This window comes from Sapajus apella, unplaced genomic scaffold (assembly GCF_009761245.1).
Source record: "Sapajus apella isolate SASKATOON/1434 unplaced genomic scaffold, GSC_monkey_1.0 scaffold21, whole genome shotgun sequence".
Lineage (NCBI taxonomy): Eukaryota > Metazoa > Chordata > Mammalia > Primates > Cebidae > Sapajus > Sapajus apella.
This window is the reverse complement of record NW_022436961.1, coordinates 14,059,837-14,083,300: the sequence shown is the minus strand read 5'-3', so window position 1 is coordinate 14,083,300 and position 23,464 is coordinate 14,059,837. Positions and strand designations below refer to the sequence as shown.

General features: G+C 35.7%; 1 protein-coding gene across 1 annotated transcript in view; it reads left to right on the top strand.

Annotated features, from left to right (window-relative positions):
• TNKS (tankyrase) overlaps nucleotides 1-23,464 on the top strand; it is a 185,227-nt gene that overhangs the window by 134,297 nt on the left and 27,466 nt on the right. Inside the window, exons 13-20 of the mRNA XM_032288311.1 lie at nucleotides 1,244-1,323; nucleotides 5,617-5,762; nucleotides 8,120-8,285; nucleotides 9,718-9,937; nucleotides 10,247-10,356; nucleotides 18,831-19,019; nucleotides 22,331-22,568; nucleotides 23,149-23,231. Of these exons, the coding sequence (XP_032144202.1) occupies nucleotides 1,244-1,323; nucleotides 5,617-5,762; nucleotides 8,120-8,285; nucleotides 9,718-9,937; nucleotides 10,247-10,356; nucleotides 18,831-19,019; nucleotides 22,331-22,568; nucleotides 23,149-23,231 (1,232 nt within the window). The remainder of the gene's footprint in view (nucleotides 1-1,243; nucleotides 1,324-5,616; nucleotides 5,763-8,119; nucleotides 8,286-9,717; nucleotides 9,938-10,246; nucleotides 10,357-18,830; nucleotides 19,020-22,330; nucleotides 22,569-23,148; nucleotides 23,232-23,464) is intronic.

Genomic DNA, 23,464 nt, shown 5'->3' with positions numbered 1-23,464 from the left:
TGAGACCCCCATCTCTACAGAAAAAGAAATAAATTAAATAAATAAATTTCATTTTTATGCAAAACCTAGCATACTTATAAAGAATATTACTAATATAGTATTTTACATGTCAGCTACTCTTCTGCCCATATTCCTTTTTTAATTTCATTTTTTATATCCCTTTTAATTGCACATCACTTTGTACAAAGTTCCTGGGCTGTATAGAAGTCATTTCAGCTACTATATTATTCATACTATTTCTAAAAACAAGTCTATCCTAGTCGCATTCAAGATTTATAATAGGTGCAGGTCTCTACAATCTATATAGTAATTAACCAGTTTTTAAACATCTTCACTTTCTCCTCCGTAACCAGGACTAAGAGTTCCTTTCTCATAGTTTCAGAAGCATTCTTATATTTGCCTAAGACTTTTTGCTTGACTGGAAAATTATACTCTTTAGTAGATAGTCTGTATCAAGATACATGTTCCAATTTCAAAAAGTTCTTAGATTTTAAAAATTTAGCCATATACAATGTATCCTTAAAGTGTTATCATCTAAAAATACTGTTACAACCCTATATAAACAATCATCCCTTTATTTTGTTGAAATGATAAACTAAAAATATTACCTGTAGATATTAAAAGGATATTTCAGTTAATTTTTTTCAGTTCCAGGATCACTGTCATAGAGACATACACCCAGAGAGCATCTCACTCATAAATGCGATAGTGTATTTGCACACTTATAATGGAGACTAATGAGACATGAAAGAACAGAATAAGAGTAGCCAAAAAAGGGCTAAGATTTGACAGACACATTGACTCCAATACAAAGTGGAAATCAATCCAGCAAATGCTTTCTGAATGTTCTCTGTTTCTTGCCTTAGCCTGCTGACTACCCAAGTAGCTGGGACTACAGGAATGCACTACTGCACCCAACTTTGCCTTTATTTATTTTTAAAGAAAAGTTAATAGCAAATTTGCTATTAACAGTCATAGTACTTTTTACGATATACTGTCAACTTTGTCACCTCTTCTTAAGCAATCTTTGTTTTTGTGTACTGAAAGTTGTGTAGCTTCCCTAGGTTTATATAACAAATCTATGGCAAAGTTTTGCTACAACGCTTAGTAAAAACAAACTAAATAATTTTCCCTCAACTACTTTGCGATCACTCAAGAACCATTTTTGTTTCTAAAATGAATGCAATTGGAAAATACGAGCTTGGGTATATATATATATATATGAGTTATTTCTTTTATGCAGAGAGTACACCTATACGTACTTCTGATGTTGACTATCGACTTTTAGAGGCATCTAAAGCTGGAGACTTGGAAACTGTGAAGGTAAGTCAGTGCCCTTAGTATCTGGGATGGCATTTTTGAAGTTTGCTAACAATTCATTTTTAAGCTTCTAAATATATCTACTCAAATACAAACAGTAAAAAGGTTGAGCAGAGTCAGGGGCAGGAAAAATATGTACTGCTCCTGCTACTAAGGAATTCCCAGTATGTGCCTTATATTTATTAAACTGTTTATATATAGACAGATATATATGTATGTATGTGTATGTATGTGTGTACATATACATACATATACACACTTTTTAGTAATTTTTTTCAGTTTACATGAAAGCTCTTTTACGTTCACTTACATTAATTAAAATGTTACTATTTTTGCCCTCATTCACAAAATATGTAAACTAGATAAAGCCCAGACGTTAGCAGGATGACATTTGAAACACTATTTATTGATCTTTTCTCAGAGATTCACACATTAATTCTAGGAAAGCATTCCTGTGATTCCTCAACATTGGAATTATTCATATTCAGAAGATAGATTTTTTTTCTGTGTAGCTCTTCTTGCTTAGAAAATTTTATCAGTCTGTATTTGTGGTATAGAAACAATGGTTATAGTTTTAATTTTTTCAGATATAGTCATATTCCAATACTGAGTATGCTTTTTTAAAACACATATTTCCCATCTATAATTATTCACTTAGGAATGAAGTTAGCAAAAGTATTTTTGTTTGAAGGTTAGTCTTTTGGAGTTTTTTGTTGTTGTTGTTGTGTAAGAGACAGGGTCTCGTTATATTGCCCAGGCAGGCCTCCAACTCTTCAGGCAATCGTCTTGCCTTAGCCTGCCGACTACCCAAGTAGCTGGGACGGCAGGAATGCACTACTGCTCCCAACTTTGCCTTTATTTATTTTTAAAGAAAAATTAATAGCAAATTTGCTATTAACAGTCATAGTACTTTTTACAATATACTGTCAACTTTGTCACTTCTTCTTAAGCAAACTTTGTTTTTGTGATTTTTTTTTTTTTTTTTTGAGACGGAGTTTTGCTTTGTCGCCAGGCTGAAGTGCAGTGGCACAGTCTCGGCTCACTGCAACCTCTGCCTCCTGGGTTTAAGTGACCACACCCGGCCTGTTTTTATGATTTTTAGCAAACTAAATTTAGCATTCTTGATGATATATACTGGTTGAAAGTGACAGTAAACACATTCTAAACTCTGTTGCCTAGAAATTTTATTTTTGTTTTAGTATGTGGGCACTTCCGGGATCACTTCCAACTTATAATAGCATCTAAGTTATTTAAGGAATAGTAGTAAATTTTCGTTGTGGTAGCCACTAGAGAGAATTTTTATGTTGTCTTAAATCTAAAACTGTGTAATATTTTCTCTTAAAAATACTTATCACTTGAAATGTATTCTAATAAAATTCTTAAATATAAAATGATTACACTTCCTTTCAGAACATGATCATCTCATGTACTAGAATTGCTAAATGTGCTTATTATAATTAATACATACTTTATTTTTAACATATACAGTTTTAAATTCCATGTGTTTTGTATATGATAAGCAGATATATACTATAGCTTTTAGGTTTCTTAAACAATCCATTCACAGTGAAGGCCAGATTTATTTTGATTTGTGGAATGGAAGTAATAAAAGAAAACAAAGCAGCACAAATTGAGAATTAGGCCTGATAAATTGCTTTCCCAAGAGACTTTAGAAAGTGTTACAAGTTAGGTATAGAAGAAAAAGCTGTCTGCTGAATAAAGTAGTTGAAATTATGAAAAATAGGTAGGGAGGATGTAAAATTGCTTTGGCATTCGAAAGAAAACTGAAACAGAATAAAGAATTTCTAAGTCTTAAAAATCAAATATGTAGTAAGCAGGATGGGCTTCTATTTCTGTAGCCTTACAAAATGAGTTGTGTTTCATTCCCTACCTATTCCTATTTTGCCAGTATTCTCTACCAGAATAATAATAACAGAGTTAATTTAGAATGTAGGAACCAGTGGCGGAAAGCAGCATTAGGAAGAAGCTTCAATCATATCAGACTCCATAAAGGGTGTTTATTACCAATTTTTGCATCTTTTCTTTTTGATTTATATGTTAATTTATTTTTACTTAATTTGATTTATCAGTTATGCTATTTATATATATATAGCCACAGAGTCATTTGTCACAAAAAGATATTTGACCTGGCCAGATGACAATGGCTCTTCAGATTTTAGAAGCTGGTGCTTTTCTGTAGAGAGTTGATGAGATTGCGAACTCTTCCTTACTGCCCAGACTCCTTCTTGTCATGTGAAAATTACATCACTTGAAAAGCACTTGTTTTTATCCTACCAGTGTGAAGGCTTCTTGTCTTAGTCTGTTTGTGCTGCTGTAACAAAATACCATAGACTGGGTAATTTCTAAACAATAGAAATTGATTTCTCACAGTTCTGGAGACTAGGAAGTCCAAGATCCAGGTACTGGTAGTTTTAGTGTCTGGTGGGTACCCTGTCTCTCTGCCTTCAAGGTGGTGTCTTGTTGCTGCCTCTTCTGGAAGAGACAAATGCTATATCCTCACTTGGCAAAGGCGGAAGGGCAAAACGGACCAAATGCTGCGTGAAGCCTCTTTTAGAAAGGCCTTAAGTCCACATTCAGAAGGGAGGAGCCCTCATGACCCAGTCACCTCCTTAATACTATTGCATGGGAGATTAAGTTTCAACATGAATTTCAGAAGGACACAAACATTCAACCCATAGCACTCCTACTTATTCTATCAGTAGAAATCGTTCAGGTTCTTAATTTTTACATAATAATAGCTTATTACAGTGGCGGAAGTGGCATCAAAATTAGTGAATGCCTGAAAATCCCAAAGACCCTGCAATCATCCTCCATAGGCTAGAGAATTCTATTGTCTGCTCTGCTTTACTTGCTTTTTCTAATTTTCATTGCCTTTCTTCTGATCACTTCCCTCAAATTGGAGAATTAGGAAAGTGAGCAATGATACATGATGTAGCACAAAGATCAAGAGGTTAAAAAGCAGTAAAGCAGGGTTAGAGTCTTTATTCTACCCCTTATCAACTGTTTGAAAAGGATAAATAATTTAACCTTCATCCTTGGTTTATTTATCTGATAAAGTTAATTTATAAATTAACCTCCATCCCTGGTTTGTTATCTATAAACTTCATAGACAGATAATAATTTCCTCACTGAAAGAATATGACATTCTTTTTTGTTTTTTTGTGTGTTTTTTTTTTTTTTTTTTTTTTTTTTTTGAGGCAGAGTCTCGCTTTGTTGCCAGGCTGGAGTACAGTGGTGCGATCTCAGCTCACTGCAACCTCTGCCTTCTGGGTTCAAGCGATTCTCCTGCCTTAGCCTCACGAGTAGCTGAGACTACAGATGTGCACTACCATGCCCACTAATTTTTGTATTTTTAGTAGAGGCAGAGTTTCACCATGTTGGCCAGGATGGTCTTGATCTCTTGACCTTGTGATCCCCCCACCTTGGCCTCCCAAAGTGCTGGGATTACAGGCGTGAGCCGCTGTGCCCAGCTGATATTCTTTATAAACTGTAAATTATTATTCAAATATTATTATTACTTACTACCACCAGTGATATAGTTTTTCATTCCTTACCTAGCATCCTGCTGCTTTGTAAACAAATTGAGCTTACAATTTAGATTGTGCTGAAATTGAAGCATTCAGAGAGAGATAAGGAGACACAGAAGAGATTTAGAGGACATCTCTAAAAGAGATGGAAGTAAAGCCCCAAAACTAGAGTATCATTAAAAAAATCAGTTCAGCTTGTAAAGGTAAGCAAACATAGCCCCAAAAATCAAGTAAAGCACTGTTGACTACATGGCTTTGCTATAGTCGGTCAAAAGACCGAGTGAGTGGCCCAGGCAGGAAAATAATTTTTCCAGAGCCTTTTTGCTTGCTTGACTCACGTTAGAGAAGACAAGGGCTCTCTTGTTACATAGTCAGCTGAGGTTGGTGTTAGTACAAGGAGATATGCCATAACAAGCAGTATAGCGTATCTCAGGGAGGAAAGACAAAGATGAAACAGCAAGGCATTATTTGCATTGGAAATACTTGCTTTATTGTGGGTTTTTCTGTTTGATTCGGATTTTGGTCAGGAAATGTTGAAAAACATTAATTTGCTCTGTGCATAGTAAAAACATTTGTAGTCACTGTAAAACATAGTGCTGATTTCTAAACATTTGTATTGTCTAATCTTTGGAAATAAGTATTTGTTAGAAAATTATAATTTATTCAGATGTTACCCTATTTAGGGCAAAACCTATGAATAAATAGTAATGTTCATTTTGTGTTTGTCTCTATGTGTGCATCATGAAAGCAACTTTGCAGCCCTCAAAATGTGAATTGTAGAGACTTAGAGGGACGGCATTCCACGCCCTTACACTTCGCGGCAGGCTACAACCGTGTGTCTGTTGTAGAGTACCTGCTCCATCACGGTGCCGATGTCCATGCCAAAGACAAGGGGTACGTGCTGCAAGTTAGCTGTTTGGGAGTCATTCTCTTCATGCTTAAAAGATTTTTAATTTTTTAAGTCTTAGATTTTTTTCCCCTATTAAAAAAGTAATCCGTATATTTTGTTTAAAACGTAAATTAAAACATAGAAATGGGCCGGGTGTGGTGGCTCACACATGTAATCCCAGCCCTTTGGGAGGCCAAGATGGGCGGATCACCTGAGGTCAGGAGTTCACAACCAGCCTGACCAACATGGTGAAGCCCCTCTACTAAAATTACAAAATTAGCCAGGTGTTGTGGCGCATGCCTATAATCCCAGCTACTCGGGAGGCTGAGGCTGGAGAATCACAGAGGTGAGGTGGAGGTTGCAGTGACCTGAGATTGCACCATTGCATTCTAGCCTGGACAACAAGAGCAAAACTCCATCTCAAAAGAAAATAGAAATGTACGGTATAGAAAGTGAAAATTTCCTGTCAGCCCACCTCCTGCTCAGAGATGCAACATTAAAATGTTGAATGTATACTTCTAGATATTGTAAATGCATAGACTTGTGTGTGTGCTGTGGTGGTGGTGGTGGTGGTGATTTTTAACACAAATGGTGGTGCCATCCTATACGGTCTGCTTTGCAGTTTACTTTTTTCCACCCAGTAGTATATCTTCAATGTCTTCCCATATCAGTACTTAGTAGTCTGTCTCATCCTTTTAATGCTTGTGTGTGATGTTTTATTGCATTATATGAATGTTTTTATATAGTCTGTAAGTTATTGTTTATTCCCCTTTTTTACTATTAAAAATGTATAATCAGCCGGGTGTGGTGGCTCACACCTGTAATCCCGGCCCTTTGGGAGGCTGAGGTGGGCAGATCACGAGGTCAGGAGTTTGAGACCAGCCTGGCCAATATGGTGAAACCCCATCTTTACTAAAAATACACACACACAAAAATTAGCTGTGCATGGTGGCATGCGCCTGTAATTCCAGCTACTTGGGAGGCTGAGGTAGAAGGATTGCTTGAACCTGTGAGGCAGAGGTTGCAGTGAGCTGAGATCGGGCCACTGCACTCCAGCCTGGGCAACAAAGCGAGACTCTATCTCAAAAAAAAAAAAAAAAAATACAATTTCTTCTAAAAAGAAATAATCCATCCCAGAGTCATTAGTATTCCTAGAAGCATAATTTTAGTTTTACTAATTCAGATACTCTATATTTTGTATTAGTTTGCTAAATTATTTTAATTTATCTAGACAAGATTAAGGCAGCTACTTAGAAGTATGAGAAAGGTATTTTAACTGATATGAATTCCCATATTCTGAGTTAATTTCACATCATCTCAAAATAAGCCAATAGCTTTCATAGTAGAATTAAACTGCACGATTTAGGCCTCATTGTGCCATTATGTATTTATTTATTGTTTAAAAGGAACACATTAGACATGAATATTCACTAACAATATCACTAGTGCTTTTAAAGTGGGATAGTGCATTAGAGAGCAATCAGCATTTGCTTCTATTGCCCATTTTAACACTTAGCATATTTCATCCCAAAACTGGAAAAAAAAAAAGGGGGCACTGATCTCTCTAAGTAAAAAGGCACTTGATACTTTGCTTCTGCCATCTGTTAAGTTCACCATTTTATTCTTTTGATTCACTCTTCTGTAGGAGCATCTTTTTGTCCTTTTAGAAAGTCAGCTGCTTACTAATCAGAACTTAGGCTCCTCTCTGAATAGTTTGCCCATTTTTTGTCTGACTAGAACTTATAATTGGCATCATCATTTTTCTTACTGAACACTTTTCTCAATCACCTGGATTGTGAGTTTTCATTGTTTGGCACCTCAATATTTAAACCTGTGCATGGAAATCACTATTGAATCACTATGATTTAAACAACTTTTTATAAAGGTAGAACTTGCCTAAATAAGTAAGTTAATTGCATTATATTTTTTATAAGCAAGCATACAATTTTCATTAGTAAAACTCAAAGAAAAGATGATAAACCAGATTATTAATGATTAAAATCAACTCATAGTGTTGTTCTCAACATAGCCAGAGTGAAAATTTGAATTCAAAATATTGTGATGAAGCCTTATTCTATGGCTGTATTTCTATACATGTTTTAAAGATAAGGATTGCTTTGAGTATATATCCATCCTTGAGAAACTTAGGAAAAAGTCTTTACATTGAAAGGACATTTTTGAAATTATTACTCCTTATTTAGAAATGGATAAGTATATCTTAAAGACCAGAGGTGGGAGTATTTCTTTTAGAGCAGTGTTCAGTATAGTCAGTACCATAGAAGAATGGTATTATTTTTATTATAAGAATCATTTTAACTCATATATTGGTTTTATGACTTTAAAATAATTTTCTTTTGTTTAGCGGCTTGGTGCCCCTTCATAATGCCTGTTCATATGGACACTATGAGGTGGCCGAGCTTTTAGTAAGGCATGGGGCTTCTGTCAATGTGGCGGACTTATGGAAATTTACTCCTCTCCATGAAGCAGCAGCTAAAGGGAAGTATGAAATCTGCAAGCTCCTTTTAAAAGTATGTACTTTAAAAAGTTATAAAATATAAACTGATAGTATATATATTTTGATTATTACTTGAAATTAAGTTGGGGTATGTTATTCTATTAAGAACAATAGTGCTGTAGAGACTGCTCTCATTTTGTGTTCCACAGAAGACTGTTTATGTGATATGATACATAGCTTGGAGTAGTGCCTAAAGTGAATATCTGAAATGGTTTGATTAAATGCATGTCATAAAAATTCATCAAAGTAGGTTTTAGAAAGCTGAAATATTCTGCATTATCTAGTACCTACAGTATTAATCAGAAAAAATTGTACAGGAGAAACAAAGTTTTCAATCAAATTGATTTTTTTTTCCTTATTGGCTATTTTATTATTGTTAACCAAATCATTCTTCATCAGCAAACATTAAACATTGTATCTTATAAGAACTTATTTTAATATCAGATTTTTATTAAAATATAATCTCTAAACAAAGTTGTTCATGTAGATTTAAGATATATGTAAAAGAGTAAAAACTAGTAGTTACATGAAACTAGCCATAATTTATGCTCACTTTAAGTTAAAGTATATTTTTAAAAAATGACCAGACATGTATTTATGAGATTTTCTCTTGCTCTTTTTTAACTGGAGAAAAAAATTGATTTGTTTAAACAAACTTCTTCTCCCTTCACTTTGATGATATCAAATACATGCTTATGAGTCTTGAGAAAAACACAATACCTGATACTTATTTCTATTATCACTAGCTGGTAAGAAATAACTTCCAAATCATTGTGAATGTATTGTCTAACTTGACTTATAACTAATTTCCACAGTGAGCCCACAACAGTCTGTGGCTGACCCATAATAAAAATTATTGACTTCCATTTACCTTATTTAATAAGTATTGGTAATTAAACTTTAAAAATCTATAATTTTTAAAACATTTATATATAATTTCATGATAGGTATTAAGTCTTAGGATAAAAATATTAAAAATATTACCAAACTTTATTCTTACTGATGGCATTTAGAATTAAGTCCTTTTTTACCAGTGTATCTTACTGTACTCTCTTCTTTTTCATACCTACTAAGTATTTTTATGTAATTGAATCTGGTCAAAATTAATATCCATGCTATTCTTAAAAATAAAATGTTTCCAAAGACAACTTGGAGTCTGAGAAAAAGTATATTATACAAGTGATCTCAAAGATACTTAACACTCTCCCTACTTTATTATCACCATTGATCCTGAAGATTTGACTGAGTAGTATTAATAGTTAGAAAGCTGATCCATTCTATTGCTAAGTAAGAATTTTGCAAAATGTTTTTCAAAATGCATATAGAGTAGATACCTTCCCTGGAGGAACAAATGTAGAGTAGGTTAAGTACCTACCTACCTACCTACTTAATACAGGAAGATATTACAGAGAATACAAACCCCATTTGGTTTTTCTTCTTTGTAGCATGGAGCAGATCCAACTAAAAAGAACAGAGATGGAAATACACCTTTGGATTTGGTAAAGGAAGGAGACACAGATATTCAGGACTTACTGAGAGGGGATGCTGCCTTGTTGGATGCTGCCAAGAAGGGCTGCCTGGCAAGAGTGCAAAAGCTCTGTACCCCGGAAAATATCAACTGCAGAGACACCCAGGGCAGAAATTCAACCCCTCTGCACCTGGCAGGTAAGTGTCTCCAGTGCCTCCACCACCCTGTTTTCCTTTCGTGAGTACCTAATACAGTTGACTAAATATGAAAGCCATACTGAGCGTAAATGGGACTACTTAGTAAAATGCTTTTGATTGACATTGTTTTGTATCATTTCTTATTGTGAAGTCCCTGCATTATGTGGTAATATTAACTTTTGAAGCAAAAGGCATTAAAACCTTAACATTTTCTGGTCCTTATTATTTATGTATGTATGTATTTTTTTCTCTTAAGCTGACATGTTTCCTGTATTTTTTTTTTTTTTTTTTTTTTTTTACTCTAAATAGCAGGCTACAATAACCTGGAAGTAGCTGAATATCTTCTAGAGCATGGAGCAGATGTTAATGCCCAGGACAAGGGTGGTTTAATTCCTCTTCATAATGCAGCATCTTATGGGGTAAGCATACCAAAGTTAAAGTCTAGAAAACTTCCCTGGCATTTATGACTTTATTAAATGCATACTATGCATTAAGGAAGTAGATACCTAACTGCATGATTTAGCACAATTTTAATCTTCTGTTCAGCATTTTGACGTGCCTTCCCAGCTAAGCTTAATTACCTTGTGGCCAGCCCCCATGCTTTTTATTGCTTTTTGGTCTCTGCACGTTATCAAGCACAATAATAGGCATGTAATGGATACCCAGTTTATACTTAACAGTAAAGATAGTATTTTTTAACTCTACCTCAAGTAGATTTTTAAAACTGTAAAAGCCGTGCGGCTCTTATATAGGCATGGAAAGTATGGTAGCTTACATTTATCATCAACATCTTAAAAATACTCGAGTAGCCAGACACAGTGGCATGCACCTATAATCCCAGCTATTCAGCGGCTGAGGTGGGAAGATCACTTGAGCCTAGGTGTTCAGGGCCAGCCTGGTCAACATAGTGAGACCTCATCTAAAAAAAAAAAAATTAAATGATTGAGCAATTGATATATATATATATGGTTTCATAAAGTTGAAATTACTAGCTAAAACCTCCCAGTGAAAGTCCAGAGTTATCCTTTCAAACACTGTCATTGGTTGTAAGAGGAAGAGAAATGAATTGCAGTGCCTTGATGCCATATGTCAGCACTGACGGACTGGAAGTAACTAAGGCCCACTCAAGCCTGATGGCTCACTGCAGAAATAAGATGAATGCTCATGTGCTTGATAGTTCATCCACTTAATCCCTTCTTGACTGTGAAAACCCACAGATGCTAGGTTATACATACCAGGTGCTCTCACAGTTGGAATCCCTATTGATAGAAGGTGGTTTCTAGATTTGCGAAAACCTGACATACTATAAATAAAAACCAACCAAACCTACCATCTTGATTATCATATTTTTTCTCCTGCTACATTCTCCCTGGCCCTTCGTAATGAGACTGTCGTCTCTCAAGCCCATTCGACAAAGACCTGTATATCAGGAAGAAGACAAATCTGAGTGGGGATACATTTAAGGAAAGCAACAACCCAGTTTTTTGAGAGAAAATTAAGCTTCCAAGTATAAGTTAATCGAAAGTATCATATTTAATAACTATAATATTAGTACTGAAATCCTCTTGAAACTATAGTATTTAAAGATATCTTTCCAAAGACGAAGAATCTTTTATTAAAACTCATGGAAATTTTAACCTTCCTTCATATAAGGGTCTCAATTTCACTGAACAACAGAGACTTGTACCAAAGGTCCAGCATGCTAAATATTTGCTCCTAACATACTACATACACATTTACGTGTAATTCTTAACCCTGAAATTATAACTATACATGTATATCATTTGGAGACTAATTTTCAGCACTTCTTAGCATAATTCTTCTCTTCATATGGTATTCTACTAATTCTTTTGCTAAGCTTCAGTTAAGAGTTTATAAAGCCAATGGTGTCAGTAGAACCGAAATTAGATCTTTGATCTTCCCTGTAAACCTATTGTGAATAAGGATAGGTGATGGCCATAGAATTATAATAATGAACTGATCTAATAAAGCTTATGTTATACTATCAACTGTGTAGACTACAGTAGATCCCCTACCTTGTGAACGTAGGGAAGTTCTACTCTATTAGTCTTCACCTTTTACAGTCTTTATAGCAGGCACAAGATAAGAAAACTTAATTTATAAAGTATTTTACCTTTTGATCCTCATTCTTCTGATGGCATAGCGTTAAGATGTATTCTACTCCATTAGTCTTCACCTTTCACAGTCTTTATAGCTGTCACAGAGGATAAAGAAAAGAAAGCTTAATTTATGAAGTAAGTATTTTACCTTTTGACCCCCATCAGTTAAGATGTTACTTACTATACATGTGTGTCACTTGATGACCACTCTGAAGAGAGTAAAATGTACAGTGATTCTCTTGTGGCTCAAGTGTTGTAATGTAGAGTGATAGTCGACCTTGTCTAACTTCAAGTTCCCTTGAGGATGTCTTGCCGTCAGCTGAAGAGTGGTGTAATAGAGTTAGTCTCCCGACCAGAAGCCCACTGTTCCATTTTCATAAACTTAATTCACCATTACCCATAACTCCTCTTCTCCTTTTCTAATTTCAAGTGAGAAAAAATAACACTTTTTTTCACTATCTCCTTTTATGTTACCTTCCTTTTACGTTTGTTAAATCCCTACTGCTTAGCTCTTTGTAAATGAAGGTAACTTACTGAGGTGAAAATGAACAAAACATTATCTAGGCTGTGTAAAGGGGATTTGATAGAGGTTTTGATCAATGTGATTCATCTCATCCTGGTATGGAATAATGCAAATGAGCCAGATAATATGTTCATAGCAGGTAGTTTTACCTCATTGTGAGGGTGGATTGATTCACTCTAAATTTTTTTTTCATGTATTAGACTTGTAAATTTAAAATTCAGATTTCTGTGAGTTAACTATCACTTTGGTGACAAACTTTCACTTTGGTCAGATACATGAATGTGATAATAACATTTTTTTTTTAATGTAGTCAACCCACTTCCCTCAGCAATCTCACATGACACACAGTGACTCTCTGTTAGCATTTTCCCCATTCATAAACTCAGCTCTGAAAAATAATTTTATTTAATGTCATTTGTAAAACCTATAATCTATTGTTAGTAACCACTCAGTAACCATATTAAGTCAGTGTTTTTCTTAATCTCAATTAGTAGACTTAAAGTAAGGCTAGGTATGGTGACTGACACCTGTAATCCCAGCATGTTGGAAGGTTGAGACAGCAATATGGGTTAAGGCCAAGATTTTGAGACCAGCCTAAGCAACATAATGAGACCCTATCTCTCTATAATTATATTTTAAATAAATGAGTGTTTCAAATATAATTAAGTAGTATTTATTAGTACTTCTTAAATATATATGACTATATATTTAAGGATATATATATATATATATTTTTTTTTTTTAAGGAATACTAATATTAACACAATATAAAAAGTTGAAGAAGCTGCTTTGTCTCCCATAAACTAAAGGGTAGTTACAACTGTGTTTCTGTTTATTTGTAGATTGACAAATCTGTGTATCTTTCAAAAGTTCCTTTTTATTCATTCTATCCATATCCCTTGGCTGGACATTTTAGTGAAATCACAGGGTTCCAGTCTACATTTCTATTAAGCTGGCAAAACACTGATTATGTTGTATTCATCCCATGAATTTGATGATGCTTGAACTATCTAGGCCACATATAATCATTTTGTGGAGTAGGTTTTCTGTGGCACATCATCTGGAATAGCGCCTCTATACTGAAAATTAAGCAATTTATAGAGCAATTGTAGGTATAGTGTTACCCAGTGATCTCTACTTAAATAGTTTCTTCTTCCTAATATTATTCTCTTTCCCATTTTCAGCTTAGAAGGAAAATGGCTCTTTTGTTTTAGTCTAGCAAGGCTCTACAGGCATCTGTGGTTCAATGGAAAAGCCTGAACTTGGGCTCTGAATATCTGGGATCTAGTCTTTCCTCTTCTGTTTTATAACTCAGTGGTCTTCAGCAAGTACCTTAATTTTTCTCATCTTTCAGTAGTAAAAGTTGGATTCTAAGACCTTTCCAAGTTATTGTAATGATTAAATGAGATGGTGCATGTGAAAATTGCATTCTCTAATGTAAGGCATTATAAAAAGGAAGATAATACAGTTATAAAATAACTTGCTTCATGGCTAGTTGCAATGGCTCATACCTATAATCCCAGCACTTTGGGTGGCTGAGGCGGGAGGATCGCTTGAGCCCAAGAGTTCAAGACCAGCCTAGGCAACATAGCAAGACCCTGTTTCTTCCAAAAAATACATATATATTTTTCTATTATATATATATATATATATATATATGTACATATACATATATATTATATACATATATAATTAGTAAATAACTAGCTTCCCACAGCTCATGTACTGAGCCAGTCAGAATAAGGGCCACATTACATGCCACTCTTACATCTCACAGTCTTAGGAATAATCTATATATTTGACTGCCGCAATACTGTATTAAATAACACAGATTAATTGACTAGCCTGAGAATAAAATAATAATTGGAGGTAGCTGTGAAATTACATAGTTATTTGCTTATGCAGCTATTTATTGATCATTATTCCTTGATACGTATTTACCTTTTTTCCCCTAGAGAGCTCAATCTGCTCTCTGTGTGCCTTTGAGCCTTTTTTGTATAAAAAGAACCTCAGTTTTTTCAAATGGAGAAAAAAATACGTATTTAAGAAGCTTCAATAAAAATTACAAGTTTCATGAGAGCTGATATTAGTGGTAGTGTGTTTGGTGTTCTTTATATTATAGAACTGTGTTTGGCGTTCTTTATATTATAATACTCTGTATTATATTTGAATGCATGTTTATACAAGAGAGTTAATTTTTCTGCTAGCCAGTAAATATGTAAAACATTGACACTTATTACCACAAAGCATGCAATTTTTTTTATCTCATAAGAGTAAATCAAATGGCTGATTCATTTCCTTTCAACTGTTTTCATTTTCCAGTGCTTTCTCTAAAATGTATAACATTTGGGGAATTTCATGACATAATTGTGATAAAGCCTCTTTACAATTAAATGGCTTTAACTGAAGCCCAAGCACATTGCTTTCCCCTACTTCCCACCTTTTTAAAATTAAAGGCTTCCCAGCCTTTTTATGTTGTGTTTGTCATTTAAAGCATTTTTTGTTGCAGCTGGATTCTGAAACTATGTTAAATTGTCTCTTTCTCCTAGAAACATTCCAACAGAGATCAGTCTCTTCTCTGGACCTTTTAGTTCAATGCTTTGCTCTTATATACTGTGTTAAATAGAACTAAACTGCTATTTATTGAATTTGTCAGCCTTAAATTCCAGTTACTATTTTTGCCTCAGTGATATAGCTATTTAAAAGAATTAAACAGCTTAAGAACTGTGTTTTTAGTCTACTTGGGTAGTAATACACTCCTTCCTGTTAATTGTTCTTTCAGACATTTGTCAGAAAATTTCACAAGCATGTAATTGGTTTGTCCAATAAACTCTAACTTCAGTATAAAGAAAATGCAATTCATTTTATACACACATACACAAACACTTAATATTCCTTGGACTTTTTGACATTTTAGAAGCCTGTGTAAATTAGTCTACCAGATTATATTATTCTGCCAATAAACGTGGGAGTTCAATAAAATTAATCATCAGAAACACAGTTTAAATAGCTTATAACTTCACTGGGGAGAAGCTTGAAATTATTCCGTGCTTTTGAGTTAACTTAGCAAAAATTGCTACCTTTTTTCAACATACAGCTTTTGAATAAGGGAGATAAATTACTAGGTTTAGTTTTGTTTTAGGGGATTTTGATAATACCACAAGTGGTACCTCTGTTTTGATCTTTTGTGTTAGAAAGTTTAAAAATAATTAAGCTATAGAACTAATTTTATAGTGATATTATAATCCCAGAAGAATTACAAAATATACCCTGTTCTGAGAAGCCTTAGTCTGATTATGCTGCTTTTTTTGTTTGTTTGTTTGTTTTTGTTTTTGGGGGTTTTTTGTTTTGTTTTGTTTGAAATGGAATCTCACTCAGGCTGGAGTGCAATGACACAATCTTGACTCACTGCAACCTCCATCTCCCAGATTCAAGTGATTCTCCTGACTCAGCCTGCTGAGTAGCTGGGATTACAGGTGTGTGCTACCACGCCCAGCAATTTTTGTATATTTAGCAGAGATGGGGTTTCCGTCATGTTGGCCAGGCTGGCCTCAAAACTCCTCACCTCAAATGATCTGCCTGCCTCGGCCTCCCAAAGTGCTGGGATTACAGACGTGAGCCACTGCACGTGGCCTATTTTTTTGTTTTTTGGGGGTTTTTGCTGCTTTGTATTATTTTTTTTTTTTTTTTTTTGAGACGGAGTTTCGCTGTTGTTACCCAGGCTGGAGTGCAATGGCGCGATCTCGGCTCACCGCAACCTCCGCCTCCTGGGTTCAAGCAATTCTCCTGCCTCAGCCTCCCGAGCAGCTGGGACTACAGGCACGCACCACCATGCCCAGCTAATTTTTTTGTATTTTTAGTAGAGATGAGGTTTCACCTTGTTGACCAGGATGGTCTCGATCTCTTGACCTCGTGATCCACCCACCTCGGCCTCCCAAAGTGCTGGGATTACAGGCTTGAGCCACCGCGCCCGGCCTGCTGCTTTGTATTATTAGAGCAAATGTGGAAGCTTTCCTTAGTAGTTGACTGATCTGTACTTTTCTTTTTAGATAAATGTTCTTCACTTTGTTTTCAGAAACTACTGTTCCTAAAATTAGGAAATACAGATATTTATATTATGTAAAATTAAATACTTCCTCTGAAAAAGTGCCATTTCGTTTTGAAGTGAGTGTCTTCAAGAGTACAGAAAAGACTCTATCTTAGAAAATAGACAGTGACATGCATTAAGTCGCACCTTGGGATTTTCTTGGCCTTTCCTGTTCCCATTCTCATAAATATCTTCTTTAAAATCCTCAATGTATGGTACTTGAGCAGCAGCATGAGTTAGAAGTGTATTCTCAACAGATAATGTGCTTTTGAGTTAATTATCCAAACTGACCAAGTTATGCCTGGAAATGTGTCTATAAGGGACACAAATGTGCCAGTTGCACCAAATTATAGTATAATGGCATTGAAATGGATCTCAGAAATACTTAAGTGGTAACCAGCCTAACATCCTAAATGTGTTTTTAAAAATATCCAAGTTATTTTTAATATTCTTAAAAAGTCTGTTTGTTGAATCAGTATTGGCTGTTTGTGTAATTGATGGTCTTAGCTTATTTTATAAGGATTTCTGGGAAGAAGCTGAAGCCTTTTGCTTTATGGAGTTCTTATTTGAGAGAACCTGGTCTCCATGGAACTTTCTCCTATAACAGCTTTTATAGTCCTGCTCCAGCTTCTATATCTCCTCTTGTCTCCTCTGAGGATTTTTCTTTCACTCTCCTTTTCCAAAATATTGTTACTTTCAAGGTTTTATTCACCTTGCAATTATCTTTCTGTATTCCTTTCCTTAATGAGCTAATTTATCAAATAGCTACAACTATTAATCCACTATTCCATTTTGTATCTCCCTGGAGCTCCTATCCCCAGTGCTTGGCCCTCCATAGGTATTGAGCAATTGGTTGGTTGGTGGATGAGCGGGTAGCAGAGTGAAAAAGTGAATGATGCCCCCTTTACTGTGCACCAACCTTTCCGACAAACCATCTACAGAATGTCATTACTTTGATATTTTACCTCAGAAGCTACCTACCTCAGTGAACCTTATCTGAGAGTTTCATACCTACTTGAACTTTTTTTTTTTTCTTGAGACGGAGCCTTGCTTTGTCACCCAGGCTGGAGTACAATGGCATGATCTCAGCTCACTGTAATCTCCGCCTTTTGGGTTCAAGCTATTCTATGCCCCAGCCTCCTGAGTAGCTGATTACAGGCATGCACCATCTTGCCCAGCTAATTTTTGTATTTTTAGTAGGGATGGGGTTTCGCCATGTTGGCCAGGCTGGTCTCGGACTCCTGACCTCAGGTGATCCACCCACCTCAGCCTCCCAAAGTGCTGGGATTATGGATGTGAGTCACTGCACCTGGCCCCTAATTAAACTTTTAACAACTCAATTTCTGTTAATAGTTCTGCCTTTTTTTCTAATCTTCTAGATTCCCCATCTCCCCTCAACAAAAATGTAGTCATCTTTGACTTTTCTGTCTCTCTCTTCTGTTGTGAATTTGTCTTTCTAAACCCAATTTTTTTTCTTTCATAATTTCTCAGATTTAGCCCTTGTTTTCCATTTTTCTATGACTGTCACAGTTCGGGGTCTCATCACCTCACACCCAGGTTATTAGTGTGTCTGCTGCTAACATTTCCTCCACCCCTCAATCATTTAGACTTAACAGACCAATTTTTATAAAATGTTATGTTGCTTTTTCAAATGCTGAAGAAAAAACATTGAGAATCTTTGAGAAAAGTGTTTCAGAAATCAGATTGCAGTAGGTTAGAAAAGAAATGGAAAGATAAGAGGATCAGTGTGAATAGAATGATTGAAAAGTTTGGCAGATAGATTAGACCATTAACAGAAGACTTGAATTAGGTACTAGTTTCACTTTACAAAGCGAACCCCTTTACATAGTATTTGTTTTTTAAAAAAGCTGAATATGTTAGAAGAATAAATCTTTTTTTAAAAAAAAAAAAAAAGCCCATGAACAGTTACAGGGTAAAAGTGTAACTGTGGAATTGAGATTTTGGAGGATGTAAGATAAGATGGAGTCCAAAGTATAAGTAGAGGACTGAAATACTCCTTTTATTTTTTTAGAAGAAACTTCTGTTAAGGATGAAAATGGAGCTATAGAAAGAGTGAATTGTTAAATAAAAACAAGTATACACGATGATGCTTTACCAGATGATCTCATTCTTAACTCTTTGTATCCTTTTCTTTTTCTTCAGCATGTTGACATAGCAGCATTATTGATAAAATACAACACGTGTGTAAATGCAACAGATAAGTGGGCATTTACTCCTCTCCATGAAGCAGCCCAGAAAGGAAGGACACAGCTGTGTGCCCTGCTGCTAGCACATGGTGCAGATCCAACCATGAAGAACCAAGAAGGTCAGACACCTCTGGATCTGGCAACAGTAAGTCCTCATTTCAGATACTGAGTATTGTTCATTGTACTTTCAGAGATGACATTAGATTCTCGGGCTCGGCAGCTTACTTTTAATAGTGTTTATTTCACTTAGAACAAAGATTTTCTTCTGAAAATTTTTGAAGTTCACACTTTTTCTATGAAAATATAATTTAACACTCTTTAGGCAAACTAAACAGTAAGTTAATTTTTTTTGCCATTCTTAGCCTGCTGGGAAAACATGGATCATAAGAAAACACATTTTTAGAGTGTACCTTAAAAAATTATATTTAGTAAAATATCTTGTACCTTCTATATTTGGCATATTACTGTAGAACAACTAATGTTCATGATAATTTACCGACATCTGTGAGATAGTCAAAAATTAACTCTGGACAGTATTATTTAACTGCAATGTTAAACGCTACATCGTCATCGCTGAACTTTCTGAAAATCAGGGAGTTACTATATAGTCACAATAATTTCTCATTTTTTAAGCCAAAAAAGTTCTTTTCAAGGTATGTTCTGTTTCATTTATTTATTGCCGAGTAACAAACTGTTTCAAAACACTTTGGCTTAAAATAATAATGATTTATTATTTCTTATGATTCTGTATGTTGGCTAGAAGGTTCTTCTGATCTTACCTGGGGTCACTTGTGCAACTGCATATAGTTGGTGGCTGGGGCAGAAACCTAAAGATGGCTTCACTTATATGCTAGGGGCATTGACAGACACGACTAAAAGGTTGGAGCCTCACTAGTCCTATGTGGTATCTTATCATTAAGTAGACTCGTTGGAATTTTTTCACAGAATAATTGCATCTCAAAAGGGAGAAAGCAGAAGCTGCCATCGTTCTTTAAGGTTAAGCCTGGAACTGACATGCTGTCACTTCTGCCACATTCTGTTGAAGTCAGCTTAGGTTCAAGGTACAGGAAAATAGATTTCACCTTCTTTGAAAGGAAAAGCAAAGATTTTATGGCCATCTTTAATCAGCCAGTCTTCCCTGTGAACACAAATTACATCTATTTTTCCCACATTCAAATTATATTCAACAGGGGGCAGATAGTCATCACCGGGTCCATAGCAATTCTAAAATTCAGTCAGGCACTTGTTATCAGGGCCATCTACTCTGGAGTTAGGGAATGGTCCTTGATCAGGGACCATTTCTGCTCCCAGGGGGAGGATCTCTGTGACTGCCTTTTTTTTTTCTTTTGAAACACAGTCTGGCTCTTTCACCCAGGCTAGAGTGCAGTAGTGTGAACATGACTAACTGCACCCTTGACCTCCTAAATTCAAGCCATCCTCCCACCTCAATCTCCTAAGTAGCTGTGACTACAGGCACATACCACTACGCCTGGCTATTTTTTTTTTTTTTTCTTTTTGTGGAGACTGGGTCTTGCTATGTTGTCCAGGTTGATCTTGAACTCCTGGGCTCCTCCCTCAGCCTCTTTTCTCTGCCTCCCAAAGTGCTGGGATTACAGATATGAGTCACTGTACCCAGACTCTGTAGCTCTTGGCTATGCCCTCTGAATTATCCTTCTCTTTTTATAAGAAATTGATCATATAGCCAAATTACTTTCTCAACCAGTTTTCTGTTGCTAGAAATTTGGGGACGCTGAGCCTTTTATCATTTTAATCTGTCTGTTCCTTTTAGTTCAAACTAGTACAACTCTTCCTTTATATACTTTTGGATTTCCCATCAAATTACACACCACTATCAGCCAAAAGCCCAGCCCACAAATCTTTTGAAGACAGGTCGCTCTCTAACATGGATTCCAAGTCAAAGTGCAGTGGGGCAATACCCATAAAATCCTTCGAGGTTCTTTTATTTAGCCAAGGGAGTTCACAAGGTACCACCTTAGAAGTTCTTTAAAGACTTTGAGGTAATATATCTGTACCTTTAGTTGATTTTTATTCTGAGGCCGTGTTTTCCTGTCAGCACCCTGGATTTGACCTTTGGCTTGAGGCTGTTCCTTACTTGGAGAAACTTTTCCTGGTGGAAAGGCTGGGAATGGTGAATAATTTTATTTTGTAACTTAGCATATCTTGGGTGAATACATTTCCTTAAAGAGAACTAAACAGTTCCTTTCTTAGTTCTTTTCTCTCTTCCTGTACCTTATCATGGGCAGATAAACACACCAGTCCAGTTGGCGAGGCAGAATTTGTTCTGGAAATCTCCTTAGCCAAATTTAGAAATCTGTTTAGGTTCATGTTCTGCCTTCCATAAGACCTCATGTGCCAGTGCTGCCAGACATTCTGCTCCACAGCATCAGTCCCCTTTCTCTCCCCTTCAATAGCACTTGCCTGTCTGCTACTCACAGCCACCCTCAGCAGTCACCAGGCCACCCTTCATGCCTCCAACCAAAGCCACATGTCCGGCAGTACCTCACTTCCAGGTACCAGTATGCATTTCATTTCTCTATTGCTGCATACCAAGCCATCCCATAACCTAGTGAGTGTTTTCACATGATGATTTGTTATTTCTCACATTTCTGGAAGCTGACTGGGCTCAGCTGGGCAGTTCTGCCGGCTTTGTAGTTACCTTCACCTGGGAACTCAGCAGGGGCTGGAGCTTCCAAAATGGGCTTTCATCCTTCAGGGATAAGATATCCTGCATAGGATATCGTAACTCATTAGTCTAGCCTAAACTTCTGTACAGCATGGCAGATGACTTCTAAGAGAGTAAAAGTAGGCACCGCCAATCCATTAAAGCCTGGCTCAAAAGCCTCAGAACATCACTTCTTCTGCATTCTATTGGTCAAGACAACTCACAGGGTAAACCAGATTCAAAGGGAGGGAAATTCAAGGGAAGGCATGCATGATGGGAGGAAGGAATTGATGGCTGGCTGTCTTTGGAGACTGTCTCCTGCATACTCGAACAGCAGTTGCATCTAATACTTAAAAACTGTAAAGTTTATGAATAAATAAGCCAAATTAAAGTGTCATCCCTTTGAAATTTTACCACATGTTAATTGTACATGAAATTATTAAGTGTGAAGTAAATAACCAGATTATTATAGCTGTTTAAACATAAAATATAGTAAATATGGAAATTTTTTCTAAAGGAGGGTGACAGTTAACACTGAAAGTGCTTGTTTTTAATGAAGGAAGAAATATTTTTTAAAAATTACATTGTTTCTCCAGTTCTATCTACTGAAACTATTTGGAGCTGTAGATAGGAGAAGGAATAATCAAAAACCAGTAGGGGATAATGAGGCATTCATTAAGGGGAAAAAATTCACAAAGCATTTGGTTCTTAGTCAAAAACTTACCATTTTAATATGTAGTATTTTCATGGTTTTTTTTTAATCATTTTTTTAGGCTGATGATATCAGAGCTTTGCTGATAGATGCCATGCCCCCAGAGGCCTTACCTACCTGTTTTAAACCTCAAGCTACTGTAGTGAGTGCCTCTCTGATCTCACCAGCATCTACCCCCTCCTGCCTCTCTGCTGCCAGCAGCATAGACAACCTCGCTGGCCCTTTAGCAGAGTTGGCTGTAGGAGGAGCCTCCAATGCAGGGGATGGCGCCTCTGGAACAGAAAGGAAGGAAGGAGAAGGTGAGTAGAGCCTGGGAATGCTTATTGATTTATACCTTTTGTTAGTGGAGCAGAATTTCTGTATATTCTAGAGCATCTATTTACAACCAGAACGTCTTCTTGAACCACTGGGTGGATCTTATACTGAAATTGTATCAGAACACACCTGAGAAGTCATTTCAGGAATGAAAACTAAAATGATAGCTGATACATTTAGATTTTTTAAATTCATTAAAATCTTTAGATTTTTCTATGTAAGTAGCATTCTATAAGAAATATTATAATTAAAATTAATATTATATTCTATACTTATATTTTTATATAATTTTATATATTAATTACAATAATCTATAATTCTGTATTCTAACCACAATATTATAATTAATACAAATGCTAATTTGATAAAGATAAAACACTCTGCTTTTACTTCTCAGTCAACTTCAGAAATAAAGTATCTGAATTAAATCTATGTATTCTGTATTATTTTATGCCATGTAAAATCACCTGACAGCCAAGAGTGTCAGAGTCATAGATTTAAATGGATACTGAAATTTTCTTTATACAATTCTTTCTGAGAATCTTTAATATGTTTCTGTTTTAGTTGTGGGTCTTGACATGAATATCAGCCAATTCCTAAAAAGCCTTGGCCTTGAACACCTTCGGGATATCTTTGAAACAGAACAGGTAAACACTCTTGTATATATTTTAGTCATTTAAATTAAATACTAAGAATTAGGCTGGATGCAGTGGCTCACACCTTAACCCCAGCACTTTGGAATGTCTAGGCAGGATTGCTTGAGCCCAGGAGTTTGAGACCAGCCTAGGCAACAAAGCAAGACCCCCATCTCTACAAAAAAAATTTTTTAAGTTAGCCGAGTGTGGTGACTTAGGTTATCTGTAGTCCTACCTACTAGGAG